Source organism: Gasterosteus aculeatus, chromosome 4 (assembly GCF_964276395.1).
Source record: "Gasterosteus aculeatus chromosome 4, fGasAcu3.hap1.1, whole genome shotgun sequence".
In the NCBI taxonomy this organism is placed as follows: Eukaryota; Metazoa; Chordata; class Actinopteri; order Perciformes; family Gasterosteidae; genus Gasterosteus; species Gasterosteus aculeatus.
The window spans coordinates 16,520,564-16,541,024 of record NC_135691.1 but is presented as its reverse complement, the minus strand read 5'-3'; the positions used below and the strand labels follow the sequence as shown (position 1 = coordinate 16,541,024).

Below are 20,461 nucleotides of genomic sequence, written 5' to 3'. Positions count from 1 at the left end.
CCAGATGTTTTTTAAATGATTTTGTCCTTATTTGGAAAGCAGTGCTGCTTTGGGCTCCATGGGATTCGTCGACAATAAAGAAAATCCATTCCTCTATCCCTTAGCTGACGGCATTATTGGCTATAAAAAGTATGTATATATACTGTATATGATAATATTTCCTTTGGTAATGTAATTAAATTAAACTATTGTTTCTCACATGGACAAGTTAACATGCTACGTATTTTTTTTGGTTTCTGGTTTGTATGTTTTATCCTCCTTCAAATTACAGTCCAATAGCCCATCATCATACTTGAGGGGAGGCTGCAGCCCTGTGTTTCTTACTCTGCCAAGTAACGTTTCTTCTCAGCCATTAATATAATTTAACGTCAACTAACAAGGATTTCAGCTCAAAGTAAATGACGCATGGAGTCAAACTGCAAGTGCAGTTATTTACAGAATGTGTCTAGATTTGTCAACAATTCTTACCTGCTAACATTTTGGTTTACTTGAGGCAAATTCATTCATTCATTCATTTTTATGTTGTCAAATTTCACCATGACGCTGAAATTGTGTCTCTTGTATTATCATAAACCATTCCCGCCATCAGTATTGGTGGACTACGTCAGCATACGCACATCGGGGCATCGTAGCAGCGGCTGGTCGTCCTCTCTATGGTAGGCGGCTGCGGCTGGGGGCAGGGAGAGGGCGTGGCTTGTGTTGGGCGAGGTGATCTGAAAGGTGGGCACCTGTGGCGGCAACGGGGGGTAGTGGAACTCCACTGGAGAGAGGCGCGCTGGCGTGGTCAGCGCCGACACGTACCTGAGCGGGGAAGACAGTGGGAGATTATTGCGGGTTCTGATTGGGATACAAAAGTGCGGGTGGGTGGTGGTGGTGGTGGTGGAGGGGGGAGGGGGTGGTGGGGGCAGGTTGAGATGCACTTTTCTGTTGTAAAAAAAAACACTTTTAGTGTCTGCCACTTATGTCAGCGAGTGCCATCGGTCTGTTTTCCGAACCACTTACCGTGGGGGCTGGAGTCTACCCAGCGTGCAAGGGGCTAGAAGGGGGGGCACGCGCCGACAACATTCACGCCTGCAGCCCCTTTGGGGGCTTCCAGTCCACTTAACCCGCCACTCTTTGGACGTGGTTGGAAATATAGAAACCCCGAACAGCCAGCCGCCTCCGGCTCGCAGGTGTTGACCTTTTTGCCTTTAAACGACGGTATTATCTGCTGAGCCACCTCGCCACCCACTCAATCCAAGAATAAGAGTGTATGACTGCGGCACCTCACTGAGCTCAGTTGTTAATGCAGTTATGCCACAAAAATTTGAATATGGTACTACATTGATTTCATTTTTGTGCTATTAAAATTATTTTGGAACTCCTTTGAATGAAATGATAAAATAAGCAAGACAAGAACAAAACTAAAGTAAATCCCACACTTTTCGAAAAGTGAACAAAATTCCTAACAAATAAGTGACACTTGGTGTCGCCAAAGAGAGGACGGTGTGATGAAAAACATAACAAGGTAAAAGATTGGATAGTCATGAACCCGAGACAGTGTTAAATAACAACACCACGCGCACACACACACACACACACACACACGCAGGTCGACATTACCTACCGGTCACTGTGAGGCGAGTCTCTTAGAGAGTCGTAAGAGTCCCCGTACTGCATCCCCGGACCGGACATGTCCGTCCAGTGGGCAGCCCTCCTCGCCATGCATGCCGGGCTGCTGCACTTACTGGTTCCCACAGAGCTGGACAGCCCACCTGACTGGCAGTCTGAGTTCATGCTGTCTGTTCGCTCCATGCTCCACGTCTGCTCCTCGTGTCTGCAGGTGTGGGTGTTAGGAGAACAAGTTTGAAAGGTTACAGCAGTGCTACCGAGGCAGGAGAATGAACTGCAAAAATGTTCCCATGCACGCACCATCAAAGCACAATGAAGTGATTATTTTGACTCCTATTGACAATTAACAGCCACTTAATCTGATTAAACACTACTCGTCCAGCATGGATGAATTAATGAACAGGCCGGATGTCATTCAGTATTCGACCAATGGGAGGCGTATGTTGCTCTCTGTGTTGCCATATGTGCCTGTTTTGACCAGTGTGTTAGCCACAGGTTCATATAGTATATCAATGTGCATTGCATTAAGTCCATAAAGTCAATATTCTGCCCTCCAGTGGTGAGAAATTATAATTTTTTGTCAAAAACTAAAAAACTTGAAACAATGTTCCTGAGGATGATGTAAAGCCATCAGTGCCATCGTCTCTGACCTCAGACACTTTCTAATAAACAGGTTCCTGTAAATCCACATACGCCGTTTATATAGATGTTTGATCAGGGTATGAAATGTATTCATTTATAGCAATAAATTCCTCAATGCATTCTATTCTGACCTAAGAAGCTGATTTATCCCACTCTACATACCGCTCTATTCTGGCAGTGCCTAACCAGGATGCATCGCCTTGTCTTTACACACCTCCATCACGCAAACACAACAGGCGAAATAGATTGTTGGTCTTGAGAAGCAGTGGCGTTTATTTGTGCACCGACTGCAAACTCTGCATTGCATTCGCTCAATACATCTGTGTGTGTTGCAGGTGTACCTGGAAGCATGCGAGGCAGTGGTAGAGTGGTGGGAGCGGGTTGACATTCGGCTGCCTGCGTAGTTGCCCGCGCCCTCGGCGCCGTGGCTGATGACACACTCTGTCGTTGGGACGCTCTTGGAGATGTACTGCAACGCACGCGTGCACACAAAACAATTTGAATATATTTTTGCTATTTTTTAAATTTTCCAAAGAGCAAATAGCTCACAATGGTTGAGTACACATCCATATAAAGTCATATCTAATAATGAGATGATTCTCATCATCACCTCTTGTTCATTGTTGCTTTCATACTGGCTCATGCACATTTAGTCTCCAGGAGAATGGTAGGTGTTTCCGTCTTTAAAGTTAACCAGTCTCGTGTCCCCATAACAAAAGTTGTCAGTGGATCGGAGCTTTATTCAAAGACTTCTGAAGGCTGAAACAACCATCTTGTTGAGTTAAATGGCAAAGCTAAGTCTACCAGTGACCATCTAAGGAGATATGAACCAGGTGCCTCCTGTGCCGTCTGCCCAGATGATCACTCCTTTAGCATGAAAAAATAAATCCTATTTATGGATAGTTCAAAAGCAAAACTGGCTTCATCCCAGCGGCAGTTCTAGTAAGAAAGAAAAATCAATCTGGATATTACAAAATGTGACGTGTCTGCATCTTGATTAGGAGCTATTAGATCATTGTAAATATATTGCTTTGTTTTACTGTATTATTGCTATTGTTGGCTCCCAGGAGCCCCACTGATACCGCATCCGCTTCGGCACAAAGTCTGAGCTTAACTAGCAGTTGTGTTCACAGCACAGTGAGGCTTTCTTACAGGAAATGCAAGAAAGCCTTATAACACAACGTGCCACCGATGGCATGAAGTGAGTAACTTTTCCGAAATTCCGGATATGCGATCTAACCAGTTAAACCTGTTGCGTATTTTAAAATAGGTGGTTAGTTATTTATTTCTGGCTTTGAGCAGCTCTTGACCCTGTCAGTGGTGACCTCCTCAGCACGAGCAGCCGGGTCGCCAGGAGGTGACTTCACTTCCAGCCCACCAGGTACACCTGACCTCAGGGTCACCTGTGTGCGGTCGCCTGTGTCTTTGCACTCTACTCACATCACCCATGGGGATCTCCTCTGGGCCGGGGTGTTTGGGTCCGTTGGGCAGCATGCGGTTGGGTTGCTCTACACACTGATTCTGGTTTTGGTTCTGGTTCTGGTGTAGGTGACTGTGCATCTTCTTCCTCTGCTTCCTGAGGGGGGATGAAGGGGGGATGAAGGGGGGCGGAGGGGGTGATGAGGGAACAATGAGTGAGATCTGTCCTCTTAGCTTCCGCTATACCTTCTTTTATAGCAGTTTACTTATCACTTGATAATCACATGGTGTGATTGGGTATTTAATGGTTTTTGAATCATATTTATTTCCTTCTTTTATATCATGCTGCAAACCAGCACGGTGGTGTGGTGGTTATTAGCAGTGTCCCCTGACAGCTAGAAGGTCCTGGGTTCCAACCCGCCCAGCTGCTGGGACCTTTCCATGTGGAGTTAGCATGTTCTCCCTGTGCCCTTCTTTACTCCCCCATTAATCAGGGGTGGGTTGTGTACTGCCAGAATTCCCAACAAAGACACGTACTTGGTTTTGCAGTAGGCCACCACACAAACGATGCCAACCACCAGCAGCGCCACGCATATGCCCGTGATCGTCAGCACCCGCCTCTGATAGAGCTCCTCGGCCTCTGTGGACGGAAACACACGCACACGTTCGCACACATCCACGGTTTGCAGACAGACAATCACGAGACAGACGAGAATACACAAGCACGCACGCACGCACACACACACACACACACACACACACACACACACACACACACACACACACACACACACACACACACACACACACACACACACACAGCATGAGCGCTGCTCCATTGATGGTAGCTACAGAAACAGTTTTCTACCTATTATCTGCTGCCATCCTGTCCCCTGTGCTGCATATGAAACAACTATCATGTCACAAGCCTTTCAGTTTTAACTGTACTTCAGTCTAACAGTACTACTGCTAATACAACACAGGGGTAACTCGACAAGCTTGTGAGTATAACGATGAAAGCAGAGCTGTCGACCTGCATCCTGACACAGACCTCCTGCTGTTGCAACACACATGATTTGACAATGGTAATGGGGATGTGATGAAGGCACTGGGGGGATCTGAATGCATGCCTGTATGGATGGAGTCATCAAGAGACAAGTCGTCTTGGAAAAAAAAGAGGGAGTTTTTTTGTGTTGACACCGCATTGGCCTGAGAATATGTTCAGAATTCACAAAGCTCACGTTAACTATAGCTGTCAACAAAGTGACCATGCGAGAGAGACTTTTGCCTTGTGACTGTAAACTAACTAACTATCTAAAGTCAATGCAAGTTCATTCTGAAGAGACTTGATGCGTATGAGTTAAGACTGTTTTTTACCGGATAAGATGAAAAGTTTGACACGTTGCTGATCTTTTAAAAGTGACACCAGAGGGGTATCAAGAGCTTCCTATTTCAACCCCAGGTCCACAGATTGAGCTGCAGGATTTGATCTTCCAATCGTCGTGTCAAAAGACCCTGTAGAACTGTTCTACATCACTGCAGCGTGGTGAAAAATTAAACCACTGAAGGTTGGAAAAACAGTATTTTCAGTTATTTTATGAATAATGTTTTTGTAGCCTTAATGCCAATTTTAAACAAAGTTTTTTTTTTAGTTTACAAGCTTTCGCTTTGTTTCTGTTGTACTTTCCCAAATGTTGAAGTGAAGTTGTCCTACGATGTTTTACAATATTTCTATTGTTAATTGTTTATGAGCGCTTGTTTTAATTTTCATAATAATTTGACTGCTTTGGCCTCAGATAATCACCTTCATTTTGAAACAATATTATATTAACATAATATACATATTATATCATTTAAAAACATTTTTTTTGAAAGAAACAATTTTTGAATGTATTTTTTCTTTTGACATTTGACTATTTGCGGTTCTTTTATGTCCTAGTAAGAGCTCGTCTTCTGGAACCTCTCGATTTGGATTGAATTACGCTGAACTGTAAACTACCTAAGACTTGTTACGTTCTAACAGGTTTGTGGCGCGGCGCTGCGAATACGCGGCTACTTTGGTGCCTTCATGATCATTCAGATTTCTGGGCCCGCCGCGGTGCAACACTCTGTGTCTGCATGAAAAGAGCAGCGACACCATGACAGGGGGAGCAACAAAGGAAACAGAACATGTGGACAGAGGGAGGAAATAATAGAAAGAAAGGCTGGTGAGGAAGAAGGAGCAGGAGAATACATGTAGACAGTGGGAGAGGGGGGGCGTGTCCGGGAGAAAGGCCCAGACGTTGTCACCTTGTCATCTAAAGCGGTTAGTTACGGCCAAATGAAATCCCCTGACAATCAATTATTGCTTTTCAATGTCATCAATCTGCTTCTGTTGTTTATCTCAATGATTCTTCTCACTTTGGACGAACACTGAAACAGTCTGCATTCTGTCGCCGTCTGTCTATTCATGTAGTTGTGGTTCTTAAACCTTCAGAAAGCTGATGTATTGATTCATTGTATTTCTGAGATCAGATCGAAAAATGTTGCCTTTTATCTAATTCATTGTCTCACTATTTCTCGCCCCTCGACAAAGCTCTAGACACACCAGTGAAAAGGATGCGGAGGGAGGGGGCGGGGGGGACGGCAGGGAGGGCTCTAAATAAAGGGCCTCTGTAGGGATTGACAAGCCTACGAGAGCCTCGGCTCGGCATTGTGTGGGTGTCACTGGCTACTGATACAGAGAGGCCAAAGGAAATGGGAAGGCGCGCTCGCTGGCACAGTGGAGCCAACAGCGACGGTGATTTAGGACGGGTGAGCGCTCGACTCTGACACCGAGTCAATCAAGGGCAGAATAATACGCACCGACTACTTGGTCAGGCCTTTTTGCCCGCTTTTGGCAACGCTTTGCAAATATACTCGCAGCTTGCATGTTTTCATTGGAGCAGGCTGCTGAAGCCAATATGCACATTGCCAAAGCCCAGAGGACGAGCCAGACACTTTGTCGAAGATGTGAAACATTCTGCTGTTTCTGGACGAAGAGGGGAGCTTTTGCTCTGACGCGGCATCCAGATAAACACGGCTTTGATTTGTGACAGGCCCAGTGCTCTCTAGTACTTTCCTTCATTAATGAATTCTTCCCAGTTAATTTGTCTTTCTCGAACGTCTAAACTTGTCAGACTGTGGGAGGAGTGCATGCGGAGGAGGGAGGTGACGTGTCTCAGAAGCAGGTTAGTGGGCAGGAGAAAAAGAGGGACAGGTTGAGGGAGACCCAGTTGTTGGTTTTAGAAAGAAGATGGGACAATAATGTGTGACTGTGATAGGATCTTGGCAAACCCTTTAAGCACAGCAAAATGAATAATAATGTTCCATACCCATAAATTCAATTCTGAGAAGCTCTGCCAGCGCAGAAAGTTGTTGTGGTAAAAAGGAAAGAGACAGATAGGGTCAGGTGTAAAGTCCACTTTGGAGCAAAAATATTATTCTCATGTCCTGTAAACCAGGATACGTCAATTAGTGCAGTCAATCATAGGGATTGAGGTGTGTACCGTCCAGTAACAAACAGACAACTCAGACAGCCTCAGCTCTGTGACCCCCAGAATGAAAGGAAAAAACAAACGAACCAAACAAAGTCTAAAGCAAAAAAGGGTAAAATGAAGCAAAGGCAGAAGGAAAAAGAAGCCAACTGGCAGGAAGAGGCATGCGGAGACAGACGCACGAAGACAGGAAGCCACATCACGTACTGCTATATTTACTACACCTTATTTCTGGAGTAAACAACAGACGCAACAGAAATAATAAAAAAAGAAAACAAGACAAAAGGAAAAGAACGTAAGATAAAAGGCACTGAGTTACTCTCCAACATAAAAACCCTGTACAGTCGATAAGGCTGGCAAGGCAAATGGGGGCGGGTGCTGTAACTCGTTTGACTAATGGCAATTGTGTGCCTTTGTATTGATTAGAGCATACCTCTTGTATAGCACTTTGTCCTGCTGCTGCTGGGTACAGCTATTATAACTATTCATAAGATTTACGATTTGCAGGGAAAAACTTCTCAACATTCCCAATTTCCATGGCTCTGCATGCATTACAGAGATGCCCATTCCGCAAGCCAGCCAACCATGTGCACCCTCACCATAACAACTGTACATTTTGACGGCGCGTTATGATTGCGCCATTAGAAAAACAGGCAGACAACAAAGCGACATGGATCCAAGGCAACCGGCTGAGAGAGTGCCGCGATGCAAAATACAAGCACACGGACAGGTTTTCAGCATGTAGCCAAAGCTGGATGATGGGGTCAACGTAAGCAGACATTACATACAGCGTGATTTCTTATGGCGTGAAACCTGGTCTGAAGTTTGAATAAGACATTTTTCCCTGTGTACACTTTCACCAAAAAAACAAACGGCAGAGAAAGACACCATGGCATGGAACAACAATGTAGGTTCGCTGGAGGAAAGAAGAAGAGGGTCATTTGTTTCATCTCCCGTGATTGCTGGGCCAGTAACAAGACACAGTCCATGGAGGGAGCAGCACTTTGGGTTGTATGAAGGTTGCAAGGCCTAAAGGAAACATTGACACTTCTGTGCAGTGCGAATTCCTTTTTGTTGCACGTGTCGTGGGGTCTCTTGTTGCTTAGCAGTACGGATGAATGTGTTTCTGTGTGTCTGCCCATGCAATCACAGGAGAGTGACCATTAGCTTCCCCGGGATTTAAAGGAATAGCGAGACATTTTGAGAATGAGGATCTGTTGTGTTCTTTGCTGACAGAACTTTGATACCACTCTTGATTTACTACAGTAAATACGAAGCTTTAGCCAGGACACTGTTAGCCTAGCTTAGCTTAGCCTGGCTGTATGCTGAGGCGAACTCGGGCTATTAGCGAGAGTGATTTGATATCACTGCCCCTGGAAAAAAGGAAAGCATTTTGAATATACGTTTCTATAAAATCATGTTCCATTTTTAACAAATTGACATGATATATAGTTTTAAACAAAACAAGGGCCAGCTGGGGGATTTTGTTGCCTTTGGGGACGGCTACTGGTTTTCAGTTTTCATGCTAAACTAAGCCCAACAATTAAAAAAAGGTCATTAATAAGTAAAAAGAAAAACCAAACGCTAAAGACAAGGGTTTTGTCCTATGTAAGAAGTAAAAATATGTTTGGTAAAAATTCTTTAAATGAGATGCAATTATGGCCTCCAAAGGAAAACAAGAGATGTTGAAGTTAGCAAGGAAAAGTCACTACTGTTCACTAGTGTTATCACAAGATGTGTAGCCTAAAATCAAGCCCCTTTGTCTTACTAAAATGTTACTTTTGAGGTGGTTGTGTCTTGTATTAGCTGTTTAACTATTTAAACACTGTATTTTGGCAGTGAATATTTCCTGGCTGGTGTTTCATATAAAACATACGAACGGAAGCCATTAAGAGCATGTCACAAAAATGTCAAACTACTCGTTTAATTCAATTCCTCTGTGACATGATGCAGAACATGTGACACACTTAGAAGACAACGTCGAACTGTTCAGGCAACATTTAGCCACATGCCATGATAACATATTTCATCTGATGATCCATGGATGCTCAGAGAGAAAACAACACAATACCAAAAACATTACTGTATGATTTATCCCAATTCCTATCAGGTTCCACTGATATAATATCATGAATCTCTGCTTATATAAAAATCAATATCACAAAGGGTATCTCAGAGGAATGTAATCATATGTGATGTTTTCAAATGTCATTATATTAGGACTCGAAATGTTGAACGTATATTAACTCTAAATCCCATTGTCATTCGCTTGCCAAATAATTTGGGTATTGAGTAGCTTCTAGTAGTGACTGGCGGCTGTTCAGAACAATGTCAGAAGGACTCACATTGTTCCCCTTCTTAAGCCTTCAATTGTCAGTCGTGCTCCTACTCCAAAAGGTAAAATCAATGATTTCTCTCCATGTTTAAGAGAGAGGCACAGCACAGAGTGAGAGCTGTCAGCGCTGTATTAATAGCTTTCATCCAAATAGATTATATTTAATGGCTTCTGTTTCACTGCCGAAACTCTAAACAGCACCAATAGACCATAGAAGAAGAACAAAGACAAATAAAAGCAAACGACCTGTTGCATTTACTATTGTGTTCTCTGTCTCTTCCGTTTCCTTTTGTGCAGCTCTCTGGATCAAGCTGCAATAGAACTATTTTGAGTGAAACTTACAGCTTGATGATACAGAACTTTTAAAAAGTCGAAGTAGGCACAATATAAATATGCTCATTGTTGAGTTTTTAAATTCTGGGACTTCTTAGAACAGCTTCCAGGCATGTGGGATGCCCATAAGACATCTCGACTGCCTGTCTCTGACCAGAGGAGCACCACGGAAGAACCAGCAAAGACAGGGACAGAAAGGGGTGGACACAGAGGCATGCAAATCACACACACACACTCGCTGAACACACACAAACACACACAGAGCGCTCCCTCCATTCAACCCCTCCAATGTATCATGCAGCATCTCAGTGAGAAGGAGACAGACAAGAGCAAATGGACATACTGTAGAAATCTGCCATGACGGAGTTTTGACAGCGGTCCCCCGTATAGTCATTGGGACACCTGATGGAGGGAAAACAAGACACAAAGGGTGGGGGTTGGGGACGGGGGTTAAAGATATAGAGGGAAGAAAGGGGGGTCAAACAGAAGGAAAGACAGAGCAGGAGAAGTACACAAAGACGGATTGAGAAGAGGAGGGGAGAAAAGGAGGAAGAGGAGGAGGGAGACATAAGAGAGCAGAGAGATGAGGGATTAGAAACAGCACAATCCACCGACCACAGAGAGAGAGATGACCTGCATACCGTGACATCACCGGCATCAATATGACCTCACTGCTACAGTTAAGACATCATCACAGTCACAGGGGTCATGTGATGGTGGCGCAGGAAGTAGGAGGGGCCCAATGTAGGGTTGTCGGCCTCCGACCCCTTTACGCACAAACACCGATGCACACAAGTACACACTCAGTCACCCATGATTGCCTTATACTGCACACTCATTTGTTGCATCCATTTCTTAGTAAAACCAGGATGAAATATAAAGAGCAAAGCAAAGGAAAGCTTTTAAGTACGGTATAAATCATGTCTGTAAAAACTAAAACGTTTCACAAGGTCAGTTTTTGCCGATCTATGCGTCCGTTGACTATAAAATAAAACCACCTGACCGGGTGGTGAGTCTCAATAAGTGGAAAGAAATATTTCTAATATTGCTATTAATTCTTGAATAAAAACTGTGTGCAAAGACGCATAATAAGTTTTTCTATGATGTTCGGTGATGTGATTATTGTGAATGTAGATCCCACTGTTTTAATTGCATGAAAAAATATCAAACTGTTTTTAGCTAAGATTACGATGATGTTCTTTGTACTGTGACGGTTTTCCTGGAAAAGCCACAATATATCCTGTTGCTGACAGTGTCTCACATTGCACCGTATATTAAGTCATAACCGGTACACATCGTTTGGCCAGACTCATCTTCATCTTCATCTTCATCTCTAACAATGTGTGTTTTCACACAGAAGGTTAAAATGTGCTTTTCATTGAAAGCAGCTTCCTGCTTTTTTCCTGATAAAAATAAGGTCAAAAAGAGCTGTAAACTGGATGGCAAACATGCAAAAACAAAGTGCTGGACCAGAAAACAGAACGAACCGCAAAACAGACCTGCACACTGCACACTCCCTGCAGGTGTGTTTGATGGAGAAACGTTTTGACCTTTCACTTCGTCAGGCACGGTCAAATAATCCTCCCAAAATATATATAGTCACACACACCACACGTCACTAAGGCGGTCGGGATCTGCATAATAGTCAAACTCAGACTGGACCGCAACAAAGTTGAATAACACTGTCTGATATTCCCATAAAGTGGACAAAGCAAGCTCGATGACGCATGCAAACCTGCAGTCATTTCATTCAGTGTCACTACAAAAATCACAAATAAACGTCTTCTAATCGTGTTCTAATTGTACAAAATATGGACGGAAGATGGAATATTATGTGTTCATCAACACTCGCAGTGTATAGTGGTGGTTAGAGGTCGTTGAATGTGCCTTTCAGAGGTCAGTGTGTTTGGAGGTTTAATGAAGCTTTGCGTGCAAACACCCAGCAGGAAGTCAAAGCAGTGTGCCCCGTTCCATCATGCACATGCGCTGCTTAAGGAGAGTGCAATGAAAAGAACAATGGTTGCTTTGTGTAATGCGTGTTTGGCGTGATAATCCTTCACAAACTCGTCACGACAACAAATCCCTAAATGAACCCTGTGTTATAAGCCTCAAAATGACCTACCGACACAGTCTTACTGTTTTTTTTACAAGAATGGAGTTCTAAGATAGACAAACACACACACTGAGCCCTTCACAGCGTGCAAGCGTGAAAATGTTTGGATATGATTGGGTATTTGGGGGGCATAAATAACAGCATTGCCATTGTTCTTACTTTTGACGCTCAGTATTGATGCAGCCTTTCTTTTCTAATTATTATTATCAGCTTTGTTGAATAAAAATCTACAGGACCTCATTTCAATTAATGTCCTTGAGAAAGTCTTTTTGAGAGAGTGCTTTGATTTCTGAAATGTCTTGAATTACGTGTAATAATGAGTGTCATGGCTTTTACCCCGATTGATTTAATCTCGTTATGGCCATAAGTGATGGTAGATCAGCGTTTACTGCAGTCGAATAGGCATGTTATGGAAAACGGGGTCCAACTGCAGTGCACATTATACTGAAGATGAATCACGGCAGTTGACGAACCACAGTGTTATGATATCATGGGTGTGGCCCCATTACGGTTATTATAGGATAACAGAGGCTCCCTGGCGCTAATAACCATGTTCTATTTATTACACCGATTTAGTATCATCAAATGTATACAGTTTAATAAGAAGCGACCCCCGTGTATCCCCATGTATACATGGTCCATATAACTGAAGGGGAATCCTTTTCTCCTCTTTCTCACCACTAAAGAGACATCTTGCATTTTGAATCAATTACAGCAAAAAAAAAAAAAACTCAGAAGAGCCCACTCAGCAATTTCCCATAGAGTTATAAATAGAGCAGAGAGAGAGAGGTGGGAGACACTCGGAGCAGAGGCAGCCCAATGCCGGCAGAGATTTTACTGTATATCATTTATTTCAGCCTCCCTCCAACCCCCAACCACACTCTGTACTGTACTGTTCTCTTAGCCCCCAGAACACGCACACAGGGGAAGAACAGCCAACACACCTCTTGGTGCAGCCACCTGAATGAAATCAAAGCCTGTGACTCATTTAGTTACATTCAACATACGCAGATCAAAATGAACACACACACATGCACACACACACACACACACACACACACACGCACACACGCACACTCAGACAGCCGTTATGACATTATGTCCAGGCATCAATACTGGCCTCAGCTCTTGGCATTTACCGATAAGATTAGATCAAAAGAACTTTATTGATTCAAATGGGGAATTTGGCATTTTCAACCTATAGCCGGGAATACTTGGGCTAACGTTTACGGCTGGCAGCCGGACTGGAGTTCAGCAACAATGTTCAGATCGATCCGAATCAGCGCTATCTGCCACTCTTTACAGAAAGCTTCAACGCAGGTTAAAGGAAGATGGAGAAAGCAAGACGTGCCGAGCTCTGACTATCAACAGCTCGCCATGGGCATGTTTAACCTCCACTCTCTGTTTCAGCCAGGGTGCCTTTCTCTATATGTGCCGTCCTCCACTTTAACCTAGAGACTCCATTTTGCAGTAAAGCATAACTTTACCCTACAGGGAGGAGGATGTACGTTTCCATAGTTGCCACAAAATTGCTTGGAAATACCACCTAAATTTGGGGATATTAACAATTTGTTGCTGCTTGCGAGTACGGTGCAGTGATTTGCAGCCATTGTGCAGGAGGACGAGGGGCTTGGCGTGTGAGTGTGAGTCGGGGTTCAAAATTGTCTGAAGTAAACAAGCCGAGGAGACGGACTACAGACAGCGGCCTTATTTACGTCCTGTTATCCAGTGGCCCAAACAGACAGGCCAACAAAGGATGACAAAGCTGCCAAGCAACAGTAACTCTCTGGGAACTGCTGGGCGGTCCGCTACGCCTTTGCTATCCTGTTGCATCTCGTAATGTCTATATGCACCCTCTCAAACAAAGTTTTCTGCTTGTCAGCATCATGAAAAAAAAGATTTATCCTTCAGCAATGACCGGAAGGTTTATCAGATGGGAAGTAGAGAGAAAGGCAGGGGGAGTGAGAGCGATATATATATATATATATATATATATATATATATATATATATACACACACATATATGGGCACTCATTTATATACGTATATATTATGCATTAAAGCATTAATATTGTGTTAACATATTTATTAATTAACGCCAACATCTACTTTATTGCTTATTAACGCAGTGTTTTTTTTAATAATTATTATTTTGTGGCTCTGAATAAATCTACAGACACACAATGGGTCACAGTCAGGGTGCAATGTTGATCAGCATTGGCTTGAGGAGGGGCGTCACAACCAATGACAGCGTTTGGGGGCGGGCCTAAGAGTGCTGCAGCGGCTCGCATGAAAGCAAATAGACAAGAACTTGGGGAGAAATGGAGGATGTAAGCGATCTCTTTTAATTTTAAATGTCTTCCAGATGGAGTTGATGGAACAACAAGTTATTTGTAACCACCACTGTCTTGTTTTTAAATACACACAAGACGTGAGAACAAACTGCTCCGTGCAGACGTAATAAGAGGGAAATGCAAATGAAGAAACAAAGAGTGTAGATCTGAAGGAGGCACCGAAGGATCTAAGGATGGATTTCTAGAAGACACATCCAATTGCACATGGAACATCAGACAACAAAGCTCTTGATTATGCACACCTATGCACTCCATCTGCTATCCAACATCGGGGGGAAGTGGTTGATACACGTCTACAAAATGTATGTGGATGTATGTATAGTACAAACTGAAAGATTGCAACCTCCAGTTTAATTATTATACATTTCTTTGAAAAAGCTACACCTTCTGTTTTAACTCAAGTTTACACAAAGGTTAAAAATACAATTTGTATTTAAAAAAACTGAATATGGCTTACAGTCATTAGAATACTCTATACAAATCGGCAATGTCCAACTGTTATGCCACGTTGCCAACATGTGCATTATTCTATTACTTATTATTATGTATTTGCTGTAACAGTAACATGCTCACATAAATAATGTCCAAGTAATAAGTTGATTTAACACAGCAGTGATTCATCTGGGGTTTTTGCACTTGCTGTTCTGAACACCTACTAGTCTGGTACCTCTTTCCTGAAAAATAATCCTCCCACTCACAGGAAGTGATGCATTTATGTTAGCAGTTGATTTCCTAAAGCCAGAAAAAGGAGGACTAGATACTTAGCCTGCAGTGAACCATGTTAACCCCCCCAGTCTGCGTCAATGCAGGAGCAGTTGTTACTACATTTCAGGTCCTGCTTGCCATGAATGTGAACATTACTCTGTTAAGTGTCTTGTCCTGTTTCCTCCCTACTGGGACATCGCAAAACACGATGACAGAATGTCACAGTGAAAAGTTAAGAATAGTTGGAAGACTAATGTTTATCCAGCAAAAGGGAGGTTCAACTTGGCGTTAACTGAATATTTTGACCAGTGAATTTTTAGTTGTTTGTCAAACTTATCTGGGTGGGAGCCTACTTTGCCGGGATAATAGAAATGTTCTGGTAATCTCATCGCACATGTTCCACTACCACCATCATCAGCTGGCTAACGTCAACCAAAAGAAAGACCATGCTAATTAACGCCGGTCAACGGGGAGGCGACAGACTAACTGGAGGCAGGCTCATTAGGTCACATGTGCTCATTCCTGGTAGATTATAAGATGTCATTCGTTGGAAGACCCAGTGTAATTATATAATATGGTTGTGCTGTATTGTATGCAAATGCTGAGGTGAGTGATGATGACACAGTAGAATACATCAATATAATAATAATATATATATTTTACAATTATTATATCTGGTATTTCCACAATTGATAATCCAAATTATTCACACTAACAAATGATATGTTTAACTTGCTGATGCATTTTACACCGTGTGGGTGTATTGCTGGGGTTCCAATGACATGCAGTGTCAAAAGTTGGTGCAATATGGACACGCACTGAAGGGACATGCCGAGGACTGGCACAGCACAAGGAGCGAACTTCCGGACAATCCAAATCACTGCATGTTTTTCAGCCTCTTCTCCATCGTCCTCTGTGCTTCACAAGATGCCCTCAGCATGCAGAGCACTTTGTGGTTAGATGCCAACAGAGTGACCGACAGCGGATGCACCGGCTAATATTCTACGTCAGCGGGGTGTCCTATTTAACTTTTTATGCCTGTGAAGTTCCTCTGAGCAATACTGTACTGTGCAGAAAGTGGTTTTTAATTTTGATTCATTCACAGGGCTCCTGCTTGTACAGACTGGGTACAATAAGGGCTGCTGTACAGTCGGGTTGAATAAACATACAGGGACATCACCCTCACATACAGGATGCAGGGCAGCGCTAATCCTTCCTTTTGGGTTCTACCAGCATACTAATACCAGGCAGAATTCAAAGCAACAGTTGCGGAAGTTTGCCTCCGATGTAAGATAATTGGGCTTCATTGAACAAAAAAAATTACATTTCGAGTATAAAAAGAAAAATATATTTTTAAAATTTCATAGCAATACAAGCAAAATCGATTTAACTGTTCATGCTTTTCTAACATGTTTGCATTTCCTGAGTTCAGCAGTCACACACAAACTTCCCCCACTGTAAACCAAGAAGCAACCAATTGGAATGCATGCAGCCATACGGGCAAAGTTTTGATCTACTTGAGGCTTCTGATTTACACAAACACCCCTTTTCCTCTGTGACAAATGCTCAAAACTGTAAATAAGAAGCCAAGGAAACGGGTGCACAGTGAGGGGCTTGGTGGTCTGCGGGTGTGTTTTGGTGGTAAGGGTACAACAAGGAAACGGCAGAGCGACAGGGTGTCTGAGACCAGAGAGACAGAGACACAGACAGAGGGTAAAGGGGGATGGGGGGGGGGGGGGGAGGCAGGAGAGACGAGGGTAACGATTACACATCGATGACTGAGGGGGGGGGGGCGGGGCAACCAAAGACTTACTTGCAGGACAGCTGGTTAATACCATGTATGAAGTAACAGTCTCCTCCGTTGACGCAGTGGGCCTTCTCCGAGTCGTTGCAGCGCCTCGCGTGACTCACACCTGGAGAAGGGGTGGTGGTGGTGGTGGTGGTGGTCACTGTGAAGGGGACAGTGAGGCAGGACACAGAGGACAAGAACGCTGTCACCTCTTTGTTAAATTCACACAGTGATGCAATGCTGTAGCAGCCACAGGGATCACTAACATACCACATGAGACCACATACCTCTTCAGGCAACGAGTCTATTTAGTTTTTGGGGAGGAATCAGTCACGTCCCTGTGCTCGCTTCAGCTCTGCAGCTCACAGCTACTGGCGGAAAGAGACCTGCTCCCTCAACCCAACACACCGGGGTCCTCTGCTATTTCAACTTGAAACGTTCACATGTATTTACAAGGAATCCATTATCCTGTTCCTCCTCTTGTGCTCTCTGCATATCCACATGCTATGAAATAATCTGCCGCAACACACAGGAGAACGCTTCACCATGACTACACAAACTGATCCTGACAGATGCCTTATGGTGAAGCAGGTAGTCGGACTGCAGTCGATGAATTCATTTTGTGTTTAGATGATCGGGTTCTTGCATACTGGACATCAAATAGTTTCAATAGTAAACACAAGTCATTCTATTCTATTCTAATCGCTTCATTCTGAAAGGAAGTCTTTGCGGAAAGGTGTTAACAGAATAATAGCTCCGTTGTTTTTAATACATAGTGATCAAAGTTTAGGAGCCATTAGAAGAGCAGATAACCGTTGCTCTCAGGGAAATGGACAGAGAGCCCCGGGATGCATTTTAAGAGCCATGAAATGAACAGCCCATATTGAGGAGCGGAGGCTTTAACGACAAAGCGTATGAGCGTATAAGTGTGCGACGACGGTTGAAAGTGATCCTGATGGATTGGGAAGGCAGAGAGACAGACAGAGACAGAGACGGACGCGTCGTTGCTCACAGATCTGCACGCTGATTATACTCGTGACGTTTTCTTGTCCTAGCGAGTTTTCCGCCACACAGGTGTAGTTGCCAGAGTCTTCCAGACGGACATGACTGATCTGCACCTTTGAGTTTTTTCTTCAGGGAGGAGGGACGAGGGGGTGGGAGAGTGATACAGAGCAGAAGAAAAAGAGAAGGTTATTGTTGCAGCAGACTCATCGTTCAAAGCACAGAGAAGCAAGAAAAGACTATAAGAATATAATCATATTCAAATGTGCGTAGCGTTTGGCTATTGAGGCATACGGACAAGTTTCACTTGATCTTTAAAGGAACTGATTACAATTAAAGACAATGTTCTCCCGAAATAAATACGTTTAAACGTTCAAGACATTCACTCATGAGCATGAGGTGAAACACAGACAACATGTTGCGATAAAACAGAGGAAAAGAGGATCATTGAGGAACATCTAGCTTGATTTCACACACAGTCCAAACCTAACCTTCATCCTGACGCGTATCTATCGTTGATTTCTAGTTCATGCAGCTGCCAGGACGGCTCCCTCCGCCACGCCTCAATATTTATGATGCCCTTTTCCACACATAATACTGCAATTTGTGGATTTTTAGTCCACGTATGTGTCGAGACCAATGACCTCCTCAACATGTGGTGTTGTATTAAGACACCCGAGGCTACACCTTCTGTTGATGAATGAAATGAAAAAACAACTGGCTAAAAGTCCAATTTTCTACTTCCAGTCTGAACGACTCACTTGTTGGTCTTTATTTTGAGGTCTCTGCCTTTCTGAAGCTCGTGTCCATCTTTGTACCAGCGGAAGGACGGGCTGGGACTCCCCGACGCCTCGCACTTCAGGTGCATCTTGTCGCCTTCCAGCAGAGACTGGCCTCGCATCAGCCGGAGCTTGGGAGCAGAGGCTGTGCAGAGGGAGAGAGGGGGGGGGGGGGGGATTCAATTTAAAAGTGTCTGTTGAAATAAGTTAGTAAGGGTTCAGATATCTGAGACAACAGGTCGGCTGAGAATAGAGACACAACACTCATGTGCGCACACACACAAACACACACACAGGAAAAGCACTTGAACGTTGAACTTTGTTGAAGTTGAACAAAGTGAAAATTTATAGGAAAACAAAATCTCCCTTTTAAGAAACTCGTTTTCGTTTTCACTTTTGAGCATTGTGGGCGTGTGTGTGTGACTGTGCGCACGTGCATGTGCTTCATCAGTCTCTGGGGACTTTTCCTCTCTCTCTTCTCTTCTTAAAAGCTACAACAAAATGTGTCCCCGACACCAGCAGCACCGGCACACGGACGCTAAAGAGACAAGTCAGCAGCATATAGCACCATCATTTGTACACACACACACACACACACACACACACACACACACACACACACACACACACACACACACACACACACACACACACACACACAAGGCAGCCATGGGAGCAAAAAGCACATGTGTGTTCACAAAGGGGCGACTAACATACACATGCACGGACACACACACACACACACACACACACACAGCGTTTAACTGTTGTACTGTCGTGTCACAGCTCCTCACAGCTCTGCTGCATCCTTCCACTTACTCCTCACGCACACCGAGGAGACACTGCATGACGACGCTGAGCCTCGCGAGACTCTGTGGCCGACATTTTTGTGAGTCTCGTAGATCTTGTACATTTGACACAACATACTGCATATTACATGATGCAGATCCTGAGGAAGAGTGCTTTTATGTAGTGCGCCTTGTGTCTGTTGGATCCTTTTGACATGAAACATTTGGCTGAGAGACGCGGCGATGAAATGACACAAAGGTCGGCACCCAGACTTGAATGAGGACATGTAAGACACATCTCCGGGGCTTCAAAATGCAAGAAGAAGAAATGCAAAATTGCATTAAAACTACTCCCACCAGCACTGATGCCAATTTGCAACCATTGCAATATTTATTCTATAAAAGGTTTGAATAGATTCCCGCAGGCAGAGGACCAACTACCACGGTCCTATCGACCCGAGCCGGGCCTCGCAGTCTGTCTCAGCCACACTTTAGTTGAAGCACCTGTAAACTTCTTAAATCGAAGGCGTTTTTCGTTCCGTTCTGTGGTAACCCTTTCAGAACAAACACTGGAAAAAATGTAGAAATTAACCTGGATTCAAATGGTTCCGGTGTGGACATTGATGGCTGTTGCCCCGGTTATGAAGTACAACGCAGCAACCTTGGTGGATTGATTGTTTTCCTGTTGGAAAAGCCAGATGAGAAAGGCCCCCCCATGCAGGCTGATTAAAGTCGACTTTTAAAGGTAACAACATTGTCCACAAAACCCACAAACGCTTTTGATCAAAATCAAATGAAGGAATGTCAGACTGAATCGTGAGGCGAGAACAAAATGGCAACGCCACAGTTTAGGTAGAGACTCGTCTTCTGACATCCTTTATTTCTCTTGCTGCCGATTCAATGAAAAGTCCAAGACCAACCAGTTTTGCACCCAAAGCTTGATATGTCTGATATTAATCCACCACTAAAAATAATTATATTCCAAGACTCACAACAGAACGAGCAGCACATCTTTAAATCCAGCTCTCACATTTTAAGAGATTTAGTCTTGTCACAGACACGACACATACTCTTG

General features: G+C 43.8%; 1 protein-coding gene across 2 annotated transcripts in view; it reads right to left on the bottom strand.

Moving 5' to 3' along the window:
* The window catches only part of nrg2b (neuregulin 2b), a 43,996-nt gene that overhangs the window by 4,088 nt on the left and 19,447 nt on the right, over nucleotides 1-20,461 (bottom strand). Inside the window, exons 2-11 of one of the 2 annotated variants that reach the window (XM_040175535.2) lie at nucleotides 18,581-18,743; nucleotides 17,830-17,948; nucleotides 16,842-16,977; nucleotides 10,199-10,257; nucleotides 7,026-7,049; nucleotides 4,210-4,312; nucleotides 3,694-3,829; nucleotides 2,595-2,722; nucleotides 1,607-1,816; nucleotides 618-801 (exon numbers count right to left, since the gene is read on the bottom strand). In XM_040175535.2, coding sequence (XP_040031469.1) covers nucleotides 618-801; nucleotides 1,607-1,816; nucleotides 2,595-2,722; nucleotides 3,694-3,829; nucleotides 4,210-4,312; nucleotides 7,026-7,049; nucleotides 10,199-10,257; nucleotides 16,842-16,977; nucleotides 17,830-17,948; nucleotides 18,581-18,743 — 1,262 coding nt within the window. The remainder of the gene's footprint in view (nucleotides 1-617; nucleotides 802-1,606; nucleotides 1,817-2,594; nucleotides 2,723-3,693; nucleotides 3,830-4,209; nucleotides 4,313-7,025; nucleotides 7,050-10,198; nucleotides 10,258-16,841; nucleotides 16,978-17,829; nucleotides 17,949-18,580; nucleotides 18,744-20,461) is intronic. The other variant, XM_040175537.2, reaches the window with a different exon arrangement.